This window comes from Apteryx mantelli, chromosome 2 (genome assembly GCF_036417845.1).
Source record: "Apteryx mantelli isolate bAptMan1 chromosome 2, bAptMan1.hap1, whole genome shotgun sequence".
NCBI classification, from domain to species: Eukaryota; Metazoa; Chordata; class Aves; order Apterygiformes; family Apterygidae; genus Apteryx; species Apteryx mantelli.
In genome coordinates, this window is record NC_089979.1 from 168,954,791 (window position 1) to 168,977,313 (window position 22,523).

Here is a 22,523-nt window from a genome sequence, read left to right on the forward strand (position 1 = left end):
ACTGTTTTTCCTGGTATCAAACTGGTCCATAAAGATAACATACCTCCCCTCGGGAATCCCCATCTTCAGATTCGGAGGAGGACTCCTGAGCAATGGATGAAGGCCTGGATCGACCATGGCGAGGAGATGCAGAGGGAGTTTTGGATTCATCGTCACTATCTGCACCTGGCACTCGAAGTGTGGCTGAAAAGCAGAGCGACAGGGAAGTGTGAAATGCAGCTCTTGTATTTGAACATGAGTCAGGTCTATACTAACTTTTAATTTAATAAAATTAAATATTTGTCGAGAAGAGCACTTGCAGCATTTAGTGCGACTGCCTATCAATATTCAGGACTGCATAAACAATTAGAATGCTTTAATGCATGAGGTTACATGCTTATCGCAGTAAAAATATCTGTACAAGAGGTATGACTTCATCTTTGCTTCAAGATAAAATCCTACTACAAGAGAATCAATCTACGATATACGAAACAAACCGGAATTTTTCATTTTAATTTAACAAATCATTAGTTTACTGCACAGCTATACACACAGTTTTCAGCCTGGACTTGATTTTAAAATCCCATTGTGAACTACAACTCAAATTAAGATGGGGAAAGCCTGCAAAGCAGGATTGCTTTCAGATTCAGCAGTGATGCATTAACTTAACAACTCGAAACACCCAAGATGCACAAAACACACTTCCATTTTTACAGTTGCCCTCCACCTCAAGTTCACATTTACTCCTGCTTATTTAATTAAATACTATATGTTTAAAAAGAACATTAGCCTTGTCAGTTTATTTTAAGAGCTTTTTTTTTTCGTTCAAAATTGTGGATGAAGATGTAGCAGCTTGGATAGGTTCTGGCTAAAAATTCTCAGACCTAAACATTCACAAATACTTATGCAGGATGACTGTCTCAGAACCCGCTTCACAAATCTCACTGATATTTAAAGATCAAATGAAACCTAAAAAGAGCTTGCATCATTTTCTGTATTACTTCAATTGCATTTGCCAGGTCACTTACCTTGACTTATTTTTGCAGATACCATTTCTGAGATACGGGAGGTGAGTTTCTGGAAGAACTCTTCTGTCCCAACATCGGCTAAGGAAACAGGGCTTTGGGGTACACCTTCTTTACCAGCTACACCATCAAGATCTCCTGGGAAAGAAAGAACTTTCTATTAAGCATGCAATACTTCACTGAAAAGTCAGCTTCTTTAAATAACAAAAGCTTCTCTAGAAGGAAAGTCTAATTTTCTTCACTTCTCCTGCTTCTAAACCTGTGTTTGCTCATATTTCCTCCAAATAATTCACCCCTGAACAGAGACCAGTCCTGAAAAGTTCCAATATTTCAGGAACTTATAAGAGGAAAAAGAACAAAAATAGGTGGTGATAATGAAATATGTAGACCATCCGAGCTGCAGATATGGAAGGTAGGAGTAGTTCATATAAAATAGCTTCTCTTACCTATTCTTGCTTCAGAGGGATGAACAGCTCTGGAAAAAGGAAAAAAAAAAAGAGTAAAGCAGGATTAGAAGTTAAAATGAAAAATCATGGCAATTTGGGTGGGATTTATGACCTTTAAAAATTATTTATTTATATCAGGCCTTTAAGGAAATAGAATCTGAGCGCTGTTTTTTTTTTTTTTTTCTTTAACTTTCAGAGAAGGATTAGGACATCTGAGCTTGTTTACGTGAAGAAACTACTACAAAGTCAGCAAGGGTATAAATTTTCATAGTACAAGCTATCTGCCCTAAATCTCTGCACAATGCTGTCAGTACACAGGAAGCACGAGGAAGCTCACTCCACTTTCACAAAGCAATAAATTACATATCTCCAAATATGCCTAATAAAGGCCAGGTACATCCATGTGCGAGATTGCAGTGGAAGAGCTGATTTCACACTGGAGCTTTCTTCATAGCAAATTCCCCGTGCAGACAGTCCCCCAAATCAGCCATAAAACTCGAATGTTAACAGGCAAGCTTGATGCTGTAATAAATAACGTTTCGGTTGAAAGCTACCAAGTTTTATCAAGATTGTAGCAAACAGAACATTTGTAGTGTAATACCGGCTATAAACCCTTGGTAAGTACAGACTAGTGCCAATTAGGCCAAGTAGGACTAATTTCCTCTGGTTTTCACTTAAGATCCTTTTGTAGGCAATGGAGAGAGAGACAGACGGACACTTCCAGAGAGCAAACAGACCCTTAGGAAGGGAAATTCATCCTCTGGGAGTGCCCATCGCTCTCCATTGGCTCCAGAAGTCCGGTCAAGTCTTTTAGGCTGGATATATTCTAGAAGTGAAAGTGTGCTTAAGTGGATCCCACTCTTCAGAACGTGCTTCAAGCTGGGCAGAAAAACACTTACCCCAGGGTGGTCATTATGGCTTCTGATACCATCACGCGCTCCTGGGTCAGAACTTCAGCCTCTTTCACTGCAAGATCAGGGTTTATCGTTAGAGGACAGAAAACAAAGAGTATTTTTTTATGTATTTACTGTGGGGCACATTTTCTAGACATGGATTCCTGGAAATACCAGAGTAGTGAAGCTGTCCTGCTAGCAGCTCCTGACCCAGGGCACAAACTCCCACTCATATGATGCAAACACACTTCGTTCCCCTCCCTGTCCATACAGATGCATTTCTCCACCCTGCTAGGTTACGATTTGTGTCATTTCCTTATCAGTCACATTTATTTTTCTCTTAGCCACTGCATGAAAGGCAACGCAGAAAATGTGCTTCTACTGCAAGAAAGACTTACCATCTGCAACTTCTAGGGTGGCAGTGCAGATGGACTGGCCAGCCTTGTTGGTAGCAATGTATGTGTACAGCCCACTGTATTTCTTTTTAACATCCAACAGGATTAGACTGTGATGCATGTTTGAACTGGCGAGTTTATACCCAGGAGCGTTGGGTTTGATCCAAAGGATGTCTTCCTGAGACTCTTCTTTCAGCCAAGTGATAGTTGGCAGTGGATATCCTAAAGGAAAACGAATACAAGGAGCTCTAATTTTCCTAACAGTGTTACTCCTTTCTTACAAGCCTCAAGAGCCATGCTGTAACGAATGCTGCTTTTGACCTGTTTTGTGATCCTTTTACAGCAGTAACAGTCGCAATATACAATGAAGGAACACATACCTTTCTACAGCACACTCCTCTAAGGACATTAAAGCACTGTATAAAACCAGTTAACCAACATATCTTCGTAAGACTAGTAACTATTATTATGCTTGTTTTTATAGATAGGAAAATGGAAGTGAAGTTGAGTTGGATGCTTTGCTATGAGGCACACGAAGTCTCTTACAAAGTCGGGACTAGTGCCCCGGACTTCAGATTCAATACGCTAGATCAAGTTACAGTGAATTGGCCCAAAGAGAGACAAGAATGTGTCATGAAACTATGCAATTTAATTGTTATGTAGCTAGACCACTTACCTTCAACTTTTACAGAAAATGTGATGCTTGCACCTTTCTTAACCTTTTTATTAGTAAATCTTTCCAGGAACCTTGGTGGTATCAGCTGCTCATGGGCATCTGAAAACGACATTATTGGTGAAACATGGTTACACCTTCTGTGTGAGTTAAGACTACCTGAAAAATTTCTAGGGGTTCTGTTACCATCTGCTATGGAGCCTCTCACCTGTTTCTGGTGGTTCTTCTTTCTCATCAGGTCCTGTGAAACAGGGAAGAAAAACAAAATTACAAATATGTTTCTGTCCATGAGTTTCAAAGAAAAAAACGTGATTCCAGGGGATTACTCACCGCAGGACACACTGCACAGAAATATTAGTTCTGTTAAAAAGTTATGCTTTTTCTAAAGTATATTTATGAATAAAAATGCTAAGAATAGTCATATAGCATGGGAATGGATTTTGTTTCAGTTTTCCATTACTAATATTACACATGCTTACAAAGATAATTTTCATAAACTACAACTCACCCCTACCAAGCTCACCTAATTAGTAATTCCAGAAGAATTATGCTAATAAATACAAATACACATAATCATCTCTGCAAACACCTACTTCCACAACTCTCAAAATTTGTTAGTATTGCTGCAGCGTCTTACTGGAACAGCCACAAGTTCGATTCGCAGAAGGCCCTCAGTTTTAGTAAAATTAACTGTTAAAGTTGGTGAAGTTAGGCAGGAACGAAATCTGTGTACTTGAGACCACAATCAGGCCTTGGAGAAGCGACATGTCTAACCTTAGGGGTACACTGTAAACTTACAGGTGAACTGAGAATAAGATACATCATGTTTTAACCACAGACTTCCTCATCTCCCTTGACTTACATTGGTAGGCTTTTTCAAGAACAACCACCATATAAAACAGAGTGAGTCATTGGAATAAAGATAATCAGGAGCCAGGACATGCCAAAAAAATCTACCTTTGACTACCAGCCTGGCTGATGAATATGCGGAACCAGCAGAGTTAATGACAAATATTGAGTATTGGCCAGCATCAGCCTTGGCGACATTGAGAATTTCCAGGGAGTGGAATTCTCTTTTATCAATCTTCAGGATACGGTCCGAGGCACTTAGTGGCTGTCCATCTTTGAACCAATAGAGGCGAGGCTCTGGGTACCCTGCAGGCAGCAATTACAGATGCAGAGAACGGAACGTATTAGCAGTGACCATTTTGGAGCATCTCCACCCAACCACATGCTTCAGAACAGTCGAGGAAACCTCAGATCTGCCCAGTGCTATCGTTTTGAGGGTTCGCCCCGTTAGAAATCACCGCCAAATTTATTCAATTCTATTTGTTTGTTGAAGGTTTTTTTCCTTTCTCTTCATTTTCTGACACTCTCTGTACTTGCTGCATATCCAAATACCTTCCAGGTTCGAAAGGTAATGCTCAGGCCCGATTTGCAACATACACAAAGCCAAACACTGAAATCCCTAGCGAAGCAAAATGTGGACCTAAGTCACCCTTGGTTTGTATCACAACTTCAACACCCGCTCCAAGGACACTGAAGGCAAAACAGCTCTCACCATTTTAATAGGCAGCAATAGGAAAAGCAGGAGAATCCCTACCTCTCCCTACCACTGAGAGCAGAAAGAAGTTTTTGCAGTTTTTAGCCTGTAGCAGCGACTCCCTCATAACAGGGTAAGACAATGCTGCAGAGAGGGAAGATGAGTCTAGGACTCATCACTAGTTCCTAGCCCAGGACTGTTTCATTTATTAAAGTGAATAAAGAGATATTCTCGCTTTTTCATTCCTTATTGCTTCTGCATAACTAGTGTGCTCAGAGAATTACAGGACTCAGTTTTCAGCACCATATGCCTGTAATTATGCCTGCAGATATGGGCACAAAATAGGCCACTTTATCTGCCTATGTCCGCTGCAGAACCCAAGGTTCATCAGCACATACATCATCTTCTAGCTGGCTTATGCAAAAATGGTGCAAGATGAACAGACTGGGAGCACAACTGAGGAAGAGCACATAAGAAAACCTTGTCCAGCACTTCGCTCCGACAGCAAACCTGGAACAACACAAAGTGTTGTGGCCTCCCCTCACCTTTCACTTTCAGGTGAAATTTTGCCAAAGATGCTCCAGGTGCCACGTGAATATCATGAAGCTCATCGAGGATCTGAGGCAGTTGCTCCTCTTCAGTGGTAGACTCCTCCTGCTCGCGGCTAAGAAGCAATTAGAGGTAGAAAGAAGAAAGTCACCGAGACAGCAAAGGGTTAAGGAAATCAGGATCACCTATTTCAGGTTAATTCATTCTGTGTGTTTTGTCATCACAACAGCACATGCAGTACTATATATCATTAAAAGCAGTGGAGAAATCCCCAGGCTCGCTTGAAAGCAGCAGGGCAAATTAGCCCATGATAAATGTCCAGCTGCAGTAGTTACTCTAACTGGAATCTCATCTCATCTGACTGTTCCTTATTACATTAAACTGGCCCTGCCAGGTACAGCAAAAACAGACTCAGTATTTCCACGCAGAAAGCAACATTACAGAAATATATTGATCTTACCGAGTCAGAAGTTACAAAGAACTAGAGTTAGATTTACCTTGAAATATACTCTTTGGCACTGTAGTAGGAGGAAGTCTCTGTTGCATCTGCTGCTGTCTCATAGTCAGTGCTGGTCACTGTTAAAGAGAAAAAATATTTTAGATAATCTGAAGTTTGAAATTATTTCATCTTATAATAATTACAGCAATTAGAGCTAACAGTTTCCAAACTCGGAGGAATAGTTTTTGCTGATCTCCCTTATTAAAAATCCATTATTTCACCTACACAACCATTGCACCATGGCGGTGTTTCCAAAGGTAGCTAACTATCGCTCCTTTCAAGATCCAACACGGATGCTTCAGGAGATAGTCAGAAGGGCTTCCTAAGGGGAACATCCAGGCCACCTTCTCTGTCGCCTCTCTGGTGTTCAGAGCCTCAGAGAAATCCCAGCGAACTGGGTATGGTCTATAGTAAGATGCGTCTCTGACCTTTAGGAATAACTGGGCTCTGCTCTGCAACTGAGCAGCTCACCCATACTAGTGACATCCACGTTGTCCTTATAATTAACACTTGTACCATCATTATCATTTTATTAACACATTTACAATATCCTAGCAGAAACATTTTAAAAAGTAGTTTGATAGCACTTCCATATTTCTTCATTTTGCTTGTAGAAACTGTTCAGTCAGCCAATCCAGAATAATATATGCTCTTTAGTAAAAGGGCATCCACAGCACTCTAAGAACCAGACTCAGTTGAAAAGCTGCATTTCTGGTGCAAAGAAAATTTTGGAGGCTTTTCCCCCCCATTTGTTGGGGGGAACCCAAGAGGTTCATTTTTAAAAAAAATGTAAATAGCATTTTTCTTAAAAAATATTTATCCCCCTCTAAGCATGACCCCTTCCCTCTGGCTTTCCTACAGTTATTTTGAGACTTACAGTCCACTCGAAGCTCAGCTTTGGTTGAAGCAACACCCATGTTGTTTTCAGCAAGACAACGGTAAACACCCATGTCAGCAGGGACCACAGCCGTGATGATCAGCTGATGGCACCCTTCCTGGTCCTCGCTGATCATGTAATGGTCATTTTCTTCAATTGCTTTCCCATCCTTGAACCAGCGAACCGTGGGGAGAGGTTTGCCAATGACAATACAGTCAAAGCTGACTGGATATCCGTCTTGGACCTCTTGGTTTTGAAGCTCAGTCATGAACATGGGCGCTAAATCCAGGGTAGTTAGGGGAGAAGAAAGGAAAAACTGGGTTGCGTTAGATGTATTTTAGGAGCGCTTCTGCCCAGTGCCAGAAGACTTCTGCTTCGCAGGTTTTTAAATAACAGAGTGATATCTTTTCTCCATGACAATAAAGGTCAAGTAGAAACTCCCTGACAAACACTAAGAAAAAATTCCCCTGGACTGCCAAAAGTATTGAAATCTCACAGCTGCAAACTATATATCACCTCAGTTCTTCCCCTTGACAAAATGTCTTTTGTCCCTCTTTAAGGGCTGTTCTGAAAACTGTTTAATTAACTTAAGTATAGCAATAAAAGCATTTATAGCTATATTATTATAATAGTGGAAATTGCTACTACAAAAGCATCTTTACAGAAAAGTGAGAATTTTGCAACCCCCTGCTCCAGCACTGACTTCCCTCCTCTCCCCAAAAATGAAAAAGAAAGAAAAATTTCATCTATTTTTTCAAAAGTGCAAAGATTTCCAGAAAATATCTGCATGAAATGAAAAACAAAGGTTTAAGTTATTCACAAGTAAAAAAATAACATCCTGACCTGCTCCAGATACCTTTTTCAAAGAAAGAACGAGCTTGCTTTACTCACCTGTATCAGAAGTCAGTAAAGGTGGGGGAGGTCTTGCTACTGGTGGTACAAACTTCCCGACGGCGGGTGGTGTTGCTTTCCCAATACGCAATTCCATTTTTTTAGGGCCTTGTTCCAAAATGTCAATTTCCACAGGGATTCCCAGGGCACCAAACATCTCTCTGAATCGAGTGGCTGCAGTTTTTGCCTCAGACAAGATTTCAAACTTGATGTAGATGTACTGGTCGTCCTCACGATACGTCTGATGGTCCACCACCTCTACGTCCCCTTCATCTGCACTGACAAAGAGCTCTTCCTCCACGTCAGATATCTCCGTTGAGATCTTGGCCTTGAAGAGTCTGTGAAGCCTCCTTCCTGCTTTACGGAAAGCATCATCCAGCTCACTGCCAGACGAGCTCTCAGTCTCACTGTCAGTGGTATGTTTAACTTGCTTCTCTTTACGAATAAGTTGAGGTTCCTGACTGCCGATCGTCACCTTAGCACTGTGTGAAACTTTGCCAAATTTATTAGATGCCTCGCACGTGTATTTACCCGCATCTTTCATATCCAGGCCAGTGATAATCAAAGAGCAGGTCCCATCACTGTAATTGTCTATGTGATAGTAGCGACCATCTGAAAGCTCTTCCCCGTCTTTCAGCCAACAGACTTTCATGTCACTTTTGCTGTGGGCCACACACTCAAGGTGGAGAGTGCTTCCAGGCTCACCAGAGAAATCTTTGAAGGTCTCAGCAAACACTGGGCACTCCTGTTGCTTCATCTCCTTCCTGACTTTGTAGCCTTTGAAAGCAGCCTGGATCTTTACAGCTGCCTTGTTCATGGAAGGATCATCTAAATCCGTTATTTCTGGTTCAGCTGGCTTAGCAGCTGGGACCGCCACAGCAGTCTCCACACTGGATTTCTCCCACTGCTTCCATAACTTGCCTGTGGAGCCCGATTGAACCTTGCTAGTAACGCTGACACTTGTCTTCCCAGCTTTCTTGAGGTAGTTGACTAGTGAAGGAGTCCCAGCTCTAGACTCATCATCTGAACTTGTGAAAGAGAAATCGGCTTCTCCAGTCCTAGCCAGCTCGTCACATGTGGAGTATTCCTCTGAGTAATAGTGAGACATCTCTGCTTCTTCCTTCTTCAGTTCCTGAAGTTTCTCATCCTCTTCAGGCACCTCGCTGATGGGATCCAAGGTGGGCTCCCAGCTCATCCAGCGTTTCTTGGCCAGAGCTTCCCACAGCAGGTGAAGGTCTCCCTCCTGAGCAGCCTCAGGGGGCAAGCTGGGCTGGACATGTCCATCCACCAGCTCTTCCGGTTGGCTTGCGCTGGGTGCTTCCCTGGCGATCTCTTTTAGCAATGCTACAGTAGGAACTGAGGAGAATTAGATTGGTGAGATGTTAAAAGACAAAGTCTATGATTAAGCCCTGAGAAAGCACATGGAAATATCATACTAAAGTCTCGACAGAAGAATATCAGTGGCACTTAATTAAACATTAAGTTGGGAACAAAATATAAATTTAATATACTGGAACAGGTTGCTCGGAGAGGTTGTGGAGTCTCCACCTTTGGAGACATTCAAAACCCTACTGTACAAGGTCCTGAGCAACCTGCTCTAGCTGACTCTGCTTTGAGCAGGTGGGTTGGACTAGGCTATCCAGAGATGACCCTTCTTCCAACCTCAACTATCTTAGGATTCTATGCATGTACATAAAATATGGCCAAACAGCAACATTTTTTTTCTTCCTCATGCATTTGAACCCAGTAAACCAAATTCTGTCACTCTTTATGTTCATGTCTAATTCCATTTCTTATATGCAGTCATAGTCCAAAACTGTAAGCTATCCAGCATTTGGCTAGACTCATGTTTTGAAAACAAGAGCTTGCAATTTGGCCTTGGAAAACCCACGGAAGTGCACAAGCTATAAGGCGAGGCAGAGAAGTGAATGGAGTTCCATGTCTTTTCCCTCATTCTACTCTACACATCTGCCCAGGGCTGCAGAAAAATATTTCAATTTCAAAGACATAAACAAACACTATTTTTTAATCTCCTGATGAGTTCTCAGTTTTACTAATGCCTCCAGGGAAATGCGATGTTGATTGTGTATTGTCTGAATTACCACATAGTAAAGTTTTTGATCTCTAAAGCCTCTGCGTAAAAAAACAGTGGCTTTGTCCTTTCTGTTGCAGCTGTCTTTTATTTGTGAAATACATAAACACTCTCATGGAGAACAATAGAAGCAAAGTGCCAAAGCTTTTGCTAAAAATAATAATCATCCAGCCCAAAAGAGTATGATTCACACTTGGATATGGAAAATAACACACACAACTAGATTAACACTGATAGTCTTTCAATGGGAGACCTCAATAAGTTCTTGATCTCAAGTGAGGGCACGACAGAAATACATAGATTTTTGCTTTTGTTTTTTAAGAAATCTACCCATCACTGTTTCTTCCTCAGGTATCTTAATCTGCCCATGCATTTTAACCAATTAAACTCATTTTGTAAAGAATGAACAAACAGCTGCATTCACAATCTATCCAGTACTGTCAGGTCTTTCTCTTCGTAGTGAGATTAGTGTGATTCACTTAACCTAACTGTAGCCAACTAAAAACCAGACATTTAGTATAAGCCAATTTTCTTGGTTCCTTTTGTAGCCAAAGGAGAAAGAAGATCTAGCGTGTAGAAAAAGATGTATAACTGCAAGTGTCTCCCACGAGCTCGCACCTATGCTCCTGTTGCAATTGCTGAGTATCTAGTTAGGACAATCAGTGGAGCACGGAAAGCAATTCAGCTCACCCTATTTTAAATTTAGACAGGGCTCCACTGACTGTCTTGAACAGTTCTCCACTGGTTGTAATGGGAGCTGAGACATCCATCTCACATGGAAACATCTGCCTGGAGATACCTATGCTCAAATGTCTAAGTCTGACTCACTCTCTGGGACACAGTGAGTTGCCTAAACATCAGGGGGGGAAAAAAATTGCCTCCCAGTGAGCTTATAGTAATAATGATCTAGTGATCATTATTAAGCTTACGGAAACAAAGAGCTATACAAAACAATCGTAGTGATTAGTTTTGGTCAGAGTTCAGCCCAGTGCATTATAAAAAGACTGTATTATTCCAACTTAACGTAATTTTCTCTCTTCTGTCAAAGTTTTGTTTTTATTCTAAGCTACGAAGTGTTGAGGACTTTGGTGACAATGGGTATTTGTTAAGGTGGAAAATATCAGGAAAATCTTATCTGAACAGCTCAAAGCTATTACAGATTCAGAAACATACTGGGCAACACCAAACAGGGATAACAATTCTTTGTGGATTTGAGAGACAACTTGCAAAGGAAAATGAATTCAAGACCAAACTGCTGAGATGTCCCTGAGCAGAACTGATTTAAGGTCACAGGAATGCACTCTGTACCTCCAAGACACAGGCTGGTAACAGATTTGACTTCTGGAGAAACCATGCAGGTGTACGTGTCCTGATCTTCACGTTTAAATTCATGAATAATGAGTATCTGCTTTTTTCCATCAGAGAGGATTTCGTATCTCCCTCCAGCTTGTATTTGTTCTTCTCCTTTGAGCCATGTCGCTGTCTCTTGGATTTCACTTGATAACTTGCACTCCAAGCGAGCCACCTCCCCTTCTGATACTGATCCTCCCACCAAAGGATGAGTGACTGTAAGTGGAGGCTCTATAATCACAAAAAAAAAAAAAAAGAAAAAAAAAGAAAAGAAGGGACAAGAATTAACACAATATATCATAAACTGGCTTTAAGATGCTCCAGATTACTCTGTAGAATAACCAAACATCCCATCGTTAACTTATAGATTCTTTGACTGTTGCAGACAATCAAAGAACGTGACTGGCAGCATCCAAAGTTCACAACTTCCAAAGATAATACCAAATTAATTGCACAAGCTCTCCCAGAGGTTAAACCAACTTCAGATAAATATATACATGCAGAAGTTGTTTCACTTTTCCTACTTCTGTATTTGGTGATCTTCATTTATCCAGCACAATGAACATTCAAGCAGCCCTAGATATCCTAGAAGATCGTAATGTTTAGAATGAGGAAGTTTTGAAGAAGTGACACAATAAAGAAAAAAAATAAAAAGAATAAAAGAGATTATTAAAAGCTGACTTCATCCCAATCTTGAAAGTAAAAGAAAACAGTATTTGCTCTCGTTCCTGAAGAATTAAAAATTCTCAAAAAGTGTAAAGATTTTCTCTAAAATTTTTTTCTATCTTCTTTACTTTGGAAGGAGCCCTGCCAATGATGTGCTGTTTGTATGACAGTGATATTCCAAATGAAGCCAAGACAAATCCATGAAACGTGCAGATGTTCAGCTGCCATTGATGGGGACCTAAAGCACACAGCTGAGCGCCCAAGAAGGAGCACAGTCCCGAACGTCACCTGCCCCTCTGCACGTTTCACCGGGGTGAGGGGATCATTGCCCAAAACGCCTTGGAGTTGTTGTAGACAAAGTGAGCGTATGCAGAGTTATCAGGTTGCAGCTGACACCCTGGAAGCTGTTATGTTGCAAAAACATCACCGTGTGCCTGAGCCCCAAGCAAAAGGGATTTTATTTATTTATTTTTTTATTAATATAGTCTCTTCCCTTTGAGGTACTTGCTGGGGACTCTGATATCACAGATGGCATCGCAAGAAAAGAAAAGAAACATTGGAAGAGCGGCTCTCCATCTCACTGTGGCTTCCAAAGTCTCACCAACAGCCACCAAAGGAACTGTCTCCTCCAGCACTCTCCTTCATGGGGGTTATTATATAAAGATATGCAAATAGTAGAACGAGAGAGAAAGATGGGTGAAGAAGACAACACCGCCCACCCACTGTGTAGGCACCCAGGGCCTCAGCTGCACCAGACGCATTCCAGCATGCCCCTTCTGCCTCATTCCATCTGACCTCCACCAGAAAAGAAACTCATGGTCACCAGACAAAACACGGATGCAGTGCAGGCCACACGATAGCTTGATGCAGTCTGGGGAAAATAAACGTGGAGCCCTAACAACGCAGCAAGTTTTGCTTTGCAGCAGCCCAGAACAATTTTTCCAAGCTAGTTCTCCTATTCTGTGCTGGCAGCAAAGCACTGAAACACGTTGCAGAGTGGACTCTTCCAGGAGATCCCTGGAGCGGGTGAAGCAGGCATGCCATGCGAAACACAGGTCTACAGCAGCTCTCAGTCCTCCTGGGGGCACCTCTCCTTCTCACCTAGCTGCACCATTTGAGGGAAGTGCACCGGCTCACTGGCCCCGACTTTGTTTACAGCCGAGACGCGGAATCTGTAGGCTTCGCCCGGGGTGAGATGGTCCACCACAAACTCCGTGTTTGGAATCATGCCCTCGCTGCATGACTGCCAGCCAACACCTGGGATTTTCCTTTCAACGTTGTAGCCTAGGATGTCACAACCACCGTCGCTCAGTGGCTTGTACCAAGACAGAGTTACAGAGTGACTGTTCTTACTTAAAACTTCTGGTTCTTCGGGGGGGTCAGGGTGGGCTGAGGGCACAACAAAGTTCCAGGGATGTATAACATGAGCAATAGTGCTTTACGCTACAACAACCTGAGAGGCTTCTGCAAGCCACAAGAAGGAAGTGCAACGCATTCGGCACCCGTCTCAGTATGAAGCTGAGTGGCTACCTGCCTGTGACCACGACACACCTGCGCTGGACCGATCTATCTATGCTACTAATGACAAATAGTCATTTTCCAAGAGCCATCTCAGATACTTATGTCACACGTTATTATGACATTTTCCCGCTACTTTTTCCCACCCAGCTGAAAACAAGATGTGTGTATGGCATTTACTGAGTAAATGACCTGCCATCATATACTATAACAATCCAACAAATTATGGGGAAATAAGGTCAACAGCTGTCCTTCCTTATTTTTATTTTTTAATTTTGGAGACCCCAAACATTTCTTTCCACATGCAAACCTTGGGTGCACAGCTTCCTGTCTCTATTTACAGTCAAATCTCTACTTGAGTAGATTAGCACACCTCAAAGGGTTCTCTGCTGCCCCTGATAATTTTCCATACACATGAACTCTAGTTCAGCTCCCTCCAGCACCCACATGTTTGCAGAGGGTGGTGCTGAACTCTCAGTAATCTGATTTTCATGAGATTCTATGTTACATTTTATGAAAGACTGCAGCTAAGGAAACCTGGTGATCATCTCTAGCCTGATCTAATTTTCATGTGATGAGGTGAACTTTTTCTGTTCGAAGAACAGAGTTGCCCAGGAGCAGCATCTTCTCAGCCTAAGAATGCTAGCTTGGGACATGAGAAACAAATCAGTGCAAAGCTTAGAAAATTTGATGCAGTACCTCAATACCAAAGTCTGAGATTTCAAGTGCCGTTGGGCTAGAAAGACAGAAACAATGTATGAACTTACCGATCACAGCCAACTTGGCGGATGCAATTGCTTCTCTGGAAGCAAAGGTCACCTCTCCAGAATGATGTGGTTGGGCTTTTTTCAGAATAAGTTCGTATTTATTTCCATCTGCTTGTACCTCCCAGTCCTCATTTGTTTGGATTTCTGTGTCATTGGAATACCAGGTAACTTCATTAATCGGCACCGCTTCACTCAGGACGCAGCTAAACGTAGCTTTGTCCCCTGGAGAGACTTCCACATCTCTGAGAGGCTGCAAGATCCGTAAGCGCCACCCTGCAGATAAAAACAGGTAATCAAGCCCTCGGGTACTGACATAAATGCCGGTAAGAGGTATTATGAGTATTTGTGTTGAATCTCTGGGCAGCCAGGCCTCCGAGACCAAGGAGACCATTAATAGAGAGGCTACATATGTCACTACAACAGATGGTATCCTTGGGGACTGCAACTTTCCGATACTTTCAGGAGTGAAAACCAATCCAGAAATGTCTTCCTTTTCCAAGTAGCAGAAAAATACATTGGAGAAACTTAAATGAACTTACAGAGCTTTCATTACTGAGAGTCACACATATCTCTGACTGGAAACCGCTGCTTTCCTGTGTTTTCTTTACTGAACAATTTGTGAACGCTGCCACAAAAATGCTGGGAACAGGGCAGCCTTTGCCCTTTAGATTCAGTATCTCAGTGAGATAAGCATTTGCAAACACTCCGAAGATGCCTCTCTTCCTTACAGAGTACAAGAGGAATCGAGGACAAGTAGATTTATGCAGTTCACAGAATTGCCTGCAATTACCTAAGGTGAATCCTGGTTCTCATTCCTTGATGTAAATGGTAAATGCATAACCCAGAAGCACTGAAACAACTGACCCCCATAAAGGGTCATAAAGGAAGAGCTACCTCCCCCTTTCTCCAAAAATACAAAAATAACACAAAGTAAAAATAGCACCATGAAGTAACCATAGTTATAAAATCAAATGGAATAAAATACTAACTCAAAGATGGATTTGGTCCTCAGAGCTCAAGTGCTAGTCAAACCAGAGTCCAAACTCTCCCGAGACCCTAGAACACTAGGTCCTCAGCCTGCCGCTTTGCACATTTCTGAGTCATGAAAGGCATTTCAATTGGTTTCCTTTTTAAACCCAGATTCTCTAGCTATCACTTTTTTGCATGAAATCCCAAGAGTTACCAGAATGTGTCTATCATTTGCATGAACTCCCAAGGGTCACCAGAATGTCTGTATCACAAACCAGCTTCTTTTTGGAACTAAGTTAAACAGGAGAGGTCTAAGACAAATTGCTATTGGTTTTGTACCTAATTTGGCAACGCTTTTTAAGGAAGTAAATGAGGTAAGTGGATTTGACAGAGACTGCAGCACCACAGAGGCAGAGAATATTCATGCTGCCTGTGCAGTGTGCTCTTGTTGGATAACTAGTGCCGAAGTGTATATATGGGTGTGCGCCCCAGTCACCGGGACTGGAGAATAGACCATAACAAAAACATCAAGAAATAACGGAGCTAAATCTACTCCTGATGCAATCAGATGCAACTGCGAAGGTTTGACAAGATTTACATTTGTTCATAGCAAGCCTCCATTTGATCTCAGAATTATCAGTACAAGCAGATGGGTTTAATGAAATGATAGATTTAATAAAATGGGACTAAGCAGAAAGCCCAAGCCAAACCTCCAGTATTCTGCAACTGATATCAAAAGTATGGGAAGTTATCTTTTATGCCAAAAAATGGAAATATTCCTTGAGAATGAAAATCCTTGTCAAGAGACTCTTCTGAGCATAAGGTGGGAACAATTAGAAAACATCCCAGAAAGCAGTACAATGGAAAGGAAGTGGAAACAGGAGTGTGTTTTTTTCCAATTTTGTGATTAGGCCATATTAAATAGGATATGTAATGCTTGCACATATGGCAAGTCAGAAAGATGGGAATGCAAATGAGAGGCAGACACAAGAAGCTATCAGCACATCCGAGAAGGATTCGTCTCTAGTCAAGAGCCGAGAAAAACGCAGAGTGCTGCTTCTCTTAGTCAACGTAAGTTCCTAGAAAAGTCAACTCCACCACTATTGTAAGACAGTCATATGCTTCTAACTCATTGCTAAATGATGCTCTTTATATCCGGGTCATGACAAAAAGAACAATAAGAAAAAAGGAAAATATAAGCCACCATTCATTCATTGGTTGAGAATTAGAAGTTGGGTATGAAGCAAGCAGCTTATGCAGCTTTTCCTCTCTGCCACTCATCGCATTTCTCCGGGTCATTTGCCCTTACAAATCAAAAATTTAGGATTCCCCATAAGACCGCTTCCGTTACCTTTCACAGTCAGGAAGGCGGAGGTCACTGCGTCACTGCACATAAAAGTCACCCGGCAGCTGTCCTGGGGAGTTAGGTTCTTCAGCAAGAGAAGATGCCTGCGCCCATTTTCAAAGTAAACCATCTCCGTGTTTTCTGTAGTTTTGGCAGGCTCATCATCGATCAGCCAGTTGTAATTGTAGCACTCGGGTTTGGAAAGGTAGCATTCAAAGAGGGCTTCACCTCCTTCCACTGCTTCCACATTCTCCAGGCCCTGGACGATGCTGTTCTTGGCTAGTGGAGAAGGAGAACCATCAACAATATTAATTGTGTGGCTATGCATAGCTGAATATTGACAAGCCTTGGAGCACTGCTGATTCCCATTGCTGGAAAGCTGATGGAAAGGATATGGATGTGATAAAGTATGCTTGCGGCTTTAGCTGCTAATTTCAACCACGCTCTAACACAGTGCTATATTCAAAACCGTTTTCAGTTGTGAGGTAGCTTAAAAATAATGAAAAACCTCTAGAAGCTCTAGCGTTTCATCTAGGCTTCCTCCAGAAACCTGACTTCTGTCTTTATGAATCAAGAAAAAAAACGTTGGTGTTTATATGAATCAAGCCAATATTCAATAGGAAGTGATAGTACGGGGACATAATCAGATTCCTTCCGTCCCCAAACAGGAAACATTTCCCTCAGGTCTCCCAGGCAGGCACAATTAACATCGTAACTGGGGAAATTTGAATCAACTGACAGCTTATGATAAATTCTTCCTACCTTTCATGCAAAATAAACGCATCAAGAGAATATTACAGCTGGCAAAGCTATAGGGACTGCCAACTAAGTTAACAAACCATTTCGCCAGTCCGCTTCTAGGAAACACATGAAAAATCAACATCTATGTAAACTGTATTTTCTGAATTATTACAAAAGCCTTATGACAATATATTAGGTTTATTTTCTCCTGCACGTGTGAGGCGAATCGTGTGGCCAGAAACATGCACAGTCACTGCAATTGCATGCATTGGTTGGCATTTGTACATAAGCAATCAGCCTGGGGCACAACTAAATGTGGACTGCTGCACCTGGATAAAATTTGTGCCACACCAAGCACATGCACAGATTATGTGCATATAAATATAACTGACACAAACACCATAAAATGGTCATGATCGATAATATAAACCAACACTCGGAGATAGTCCTGCTCAGGATCTCTACAACCACTGTCTGGAACTGTTTGAAACATAGAAAATTAATGCTGAACTATTCCCTAGCAAAAAATAAAAATAAAAAATAAAAAAAATGTATGAGTTACTAAAAAGATTTCCATATTTTATAATACTTAGGGAGAACAATAAAGGTTTTTCAACCCCTTGCAGAATGTATAAAGTATGTTAGGATCAATCCAAGCTGTTTCTTCGAGTACTTTCTGAGTCCTAGTTTCCCTATGCATAAAAAGTGGATCCTATCTCCTCTTTTGGATTATACTCATTAATATCTGCTAGCTGTTTTTAATTCCTAAAATGGAAGGCGCTTATCAAAGTACAAAATACTATAATAAATAATACTCTGCTCCTACACTCACAATTAATTAGGCAGAAAGAACAATTTTGCCTAACAAACCATGATAATTCAGAAATCAGACCAGAACCACTATGACTGCTGATCATATTAGTTCACCTGGTGACTGAAAACAAAAATTCCTTATGCAGACATCAGAAGTAAATTATTAGACACCCGTATAAAATATATAACTATTGTTATTTTTTTACTTGCTGTTTCTGGGGCCCTCACAAATGCTGTTTACAAGTAGGAAGGTATTTCCTGAGTGATCAGTGTTTGAAATAAGTAAAATACCGAACTAGATTAGCTGCAGTTGACAATAACTGAAAATAACATTAAATTCCCCTCTCTCCATTAGTGACTGGTTTTAAAGTGCAGTGCATGTAAAAACCACTCTGTAACAGCAAAAAGTATTCTCACTATTCCTTTGGACCAACATTATATCTGCGATATCACAGTAACTCAGCAGACATCCCATTGCACTGAGGATGGAGCCAAATGCGGTTCATCGGAGAGGAGGTATGATACATAATCGATATAATAAGCGAGCATTAATTAGAACTAAGCTTCTGTGAAGTGTCGCAGTTTCCCATTCAGTTCCCATTAACTCCCATCCATTTTTAGCACTGCTATCAATACTGGAGCGAACACCAAAGAACGGGTTCTGACGTGTCGCTTATTGTGAGACGCTTCCATGATTTTTTCCACCTTTTATATTTGGGACCCATGATAGTCTTCCTCTTTGTCTGGAAGACCTCACCTTGAACATCAAGTGCAGCCACCACTTTAGTGCCTTCAGCTTCACAAGAATAGATGCCAGTGTCTTCTGGTACCGTAGGTTTAATTTTTAGCATGCTTACATTCCAGTCCTGCACGATAAGGACTCGCTGCCCATCTGCATGTATTTCCTGATCATTTTTCTTCCATACGGCGTGCACTGGCCTAGAATATTGGCATATGAACTCTGCTGTGCCATCTTCATCAACAGTTATATCCTGCATGGGACTGACCACTTCAATGGTTGGATCTGTCAACCAACACGTCAGGAGGGACATGCATTAGCGGATCCTCAAGGAAATAGCAACCTGGAGATTTTTGACAAGTACAGAGTTGGAGGAAGCAGGCCGAGGGAGAGTGCAAGCAAGAAGCCGACCGGGCACACCAGGGATTAGCGGTTTAGTCTTTGCTTGGGTCAGCAGCAAGCAGGATAAAGCAAAACTGGTGCATTAGAATGTAACTAGCACACCGGAAAATGGACCAGCAGCAGTTAAGGCCTGCACTTTAACAGTCCTGACCACGAACTTCTGTGCAGAACATCTGCTGGCACTCCTGCCATCATTCGTTTTCCTCTCGGCCCTGGTGAGACTCTCTAGCCTAAGCAGTGCTGGATGTGAAACACTTCTGCTTCCCAGAACATTTCAAGAGCGCAAGTCTGAGATGGAGGAGCGCAGTGGATGATGGGCTGCCCTGACTGATTTGGGCAAAAGAAAGACATCAGCATTGTTCAGTGGGACTGGGGGAAGGGGCTTGAAAAGGCAAGCTCCAGCGGAGAGCCCACTCACAGCAGCATGCGGAGCAAAGCTCCTGGACAGCTCTAACAAGGAAGGGCACTGCACAGGGAGGAGGTACTTGCTCTTTTAATTAGCCCTCTGCCAGAGGCATAGGTTTGGGAAAAATAAGAAGCTTTTCCTTTTCACCAGCTGATCTGTAGATCAGACATCTGTCTGGAATGCTCCTCCTGAAGCTCTGTGCATTGGGCTGAGGGATTTCCAATGTTACTGGCAGACCTTGGGAAGCAAAGATAGCTTGGGAAACGTCTCTCGGCATTTCGTTGCAAGGCTTGATCCTGCTCTCTAAGGCTCCCTCTGCCACCCTGTGTGTGTGCGTGTGTGTGTATGGAGAGGAGGCATCGATGGCAGATCCTGGAGACTGAAGGACTCCAGGAAGGACTGAAGAAGCAAGAAGATCTCTGTGCAATTGGGGGACTACACCACCATCCCCATAAGATGGAGAAATATGCTCCTCACAGTCAGTGTCACCACTGGTTCCAAAAGAAGGAGACTGTCCTTTTCTCACTGCCCCACCGCTGAGCTAAGAGCTTGGTGGCCCTGTTCTCCCCCTCAGCATGACAGGAAGCACCCTGGGCCTTGGGGTACACTGGGGCCTGTAATCCTCACCCCTGCTCAAGGGGGTCAGAAGGAGAGGGCAGCTCTTCCAACCTTCTCCATTCCCCCCGCTGCCCAGCCATGCAGGAAATTGACTGTTAATACAAGCACAGTTAGAATTTCACTAGTGCTTTACTTTCCTATTAAATCAAGTGTTATTGAGCAGAGCACCATAACTGGGGTGTTTTTTAAAGGCCTTCCTCATCCTAATCCAGTTAGAGTCATATAAAACTGTGACTCGGTTCACATTAAAAAAAAAAAAAATCTTTACTTCAGCAGAAGCACAATATATCCACATACATGTTTGTACTAGCATGAGCTTTGGGTGTTAGACCTCTACAATTCTGTGATTCTATGAAATTAAAACTTCTCAGGAGCCCTTTATTTGGCTGAATATCTAACAGCGCATTTATCTTTAATTTATTTTCTACATCCACTGGAGCTCTTTGCCTACAGCGCTCAGAACCAGATTCTGTCTCTGGAAATACTGAAGTCAAATTTGATGGCAAATGGACATGTGATTTCTCATATTTACACACTGTCTCACTGCTGCACCATTCTGATATTAGATATAAATGATCTGGCATTTCTTCTCCTCAGAGAGCAAAATTTTCTGAAGGTCCAACAAGGGACACATCAGACTGACAGAGAAGCAGATAACAATTCCTGACTACAATTCCACATTGTGGACAATCCATGCTACGGTGAATAATTATAACACAGAGGAAGACCTGAACAAAGAGAACATTTCATCCTTTACGCCTCCTTACATACTAAACCTAATATACAAATCCCTTTCCCAAGTGAGGAATAAGTGCTATTTTGGTCTGAAAAATAACAGCTTTTCCAGATGGCTATAAAAGGACTGGATGTGAAGTAGCTTGCTTTACCATAAAGTCTGGAGCTCAGTGTTATTTGCAGTTTGTGGCTACCCTTACCAAATGAGGAAAATATTCATTCAACAGACAACAAAGCTTTGCCAGCACAGCGCTAACTGTTAGTATTCAACCATTAGCAATCAACTGCTGGGGCCCACTTTGCCACCGTGCTACTCCGCGGTCATACCAGCGGCTTCCAGAGGAGCTCTGGAGCCACCAGTGCATGAGCCCAAGATCTTGACTTGGGAATATGTTGAGCTTAGTATATAGTGACAGTATCCAAGCTATGGTACAGCACAATAGCGAATTATGTGAACTTCTGGCCATGTGTTTTGTGGTATTATAAAAACAGCTTGGTGGGAGAATCAGGTAGCTGCACAGTGACCAAAGCACAGCCTCTTCTCCTGAATAGGTCCAGCTCTACCGAGATGTCAGGTGAAAGCAACAGCCCTGACCCTGCAACCTTTCCTCACCTGCATCATCCAAAAAGCAGATGTGGTTGTACCTACAAGACATGAGTACGGGTGGAAGGCTGCAGGACTGCTGTGTCAAAGAGGAATTTTGGAGACATTTAGTAAGGGTAGCCAGGAAGGCAGAAGCACTAGCACACTGAGCAATTGTGGAGGTGGCCATTTGTGTCTTCTCACAATGAAATACCTTTGACTAATAATTTAGCTGAAGATATAAGGGACCCCGCTCTGAAGGTGACAGTGCCTGAGTCATGGCACGCCACATCCTTTAGGGTTAGAGTGTGGACTGTCCCGTCCTGCTCAGAGATTTCTGTCACAAAGTTGTTGTGAAGGGGAGATCCATCAAGCCACCACTGTACATTCTTCACGCCCGGGCGTGAGAGCTCGCAGGTGAACGTGGCTGTCTCACCCACAAAGACGTCTGTGTTCTTTAAATCAGAAACTATGACTGCTGCTTCTTCTGTATAACAGAGCAAGAGAAGGCGCCAAAGGAAAACAAAAGCATAAACATACACACGTTCCTTCCAGCAGAAATAACCTAAGTGACAGTGCAAGTTGTCCAGGAAAATTAAATTTGTAATGCTTGTTCTGGGGAAAAAAAGACCTTACATTTCTTTCAAGGGTTTAAAAAACACCTTCCATCCTTCACCTGCTTGCAAATGAAGTATGTTTGTTTGTCTGCAAACACTGTTTCATTGAAAGAACACTATATTTCATGACTAGTTCATACCTGACTGTCCTGTGTGTCGCAGCCATCTGCACTGACATTGTATGCAGTCGCAGGCAGAAAGCTAGCTTAAGATTTAAATGGGGTATTTATTTAAACTGCTTTAAAAGATTAACAGAAATATCAACAACAATTGAAGCCATAATCAAGCATAACAAGAAATTCAGTATTTTTCATAACAGTTACTCCAAACAAATAGTATTTCAACAGCACCATCTGCTATTGTACACAGTATGGTCAGTGCTTTGAACCGCA

At 42.1% G+C, this 22,523-nt stretch overlaps 1 protein-coding gene across 1 annotated transcript in view; it reads right to left on the reverse strand.

The window, feature by feature from the left end:
• Positions 1-22,523, reverse strand: part of LOC136991351 (obscurin-like) — a 146,012-nt gene that overhangs the window by 45,050 nt on the left and 78,439 nt on the right. Inside the window, 18 exon segments of the mRNA XM_067292218.1 lie at positions 44-183; positions 1,008-1,142; positions 1,451-1,479; positions 2,350-2,416; positions 2,742-2,960; positions 3,415-3,513; positions 3,620-3,652; positions 4,369-4,566; positions 5,500-5,618; positions 6,001-6,079; positions 6,880-7,158; positions 7,771-9,126; positions 11,171-11,443; positions 12,980-13,267; positions 14,164-14,436; positions 16,484-16,756; positions 18,789-19,055; positions 21,729-22,001. Of these exon segments, the coding sequence (XP_067148319.1) occupies positions 44-183; positions 1,008-1,142; positions 1,451-1,479; positions 2,350-2,416; positions 2,742-2,960; positions 3,415-3,513; positions 3,620-3,652; positions 4,369-4,566; positions 5,500-5,618; positions 6,001-6,079; positions 6,880-7,158; positions 7,771-9,126; positions 11,171-11,443; positions 12,980-13,267; positions 14,164-14,436; positions 16,484-16,756; positions 18,789-19,055; positions 21,729-22,001 (4,400 nt within the window).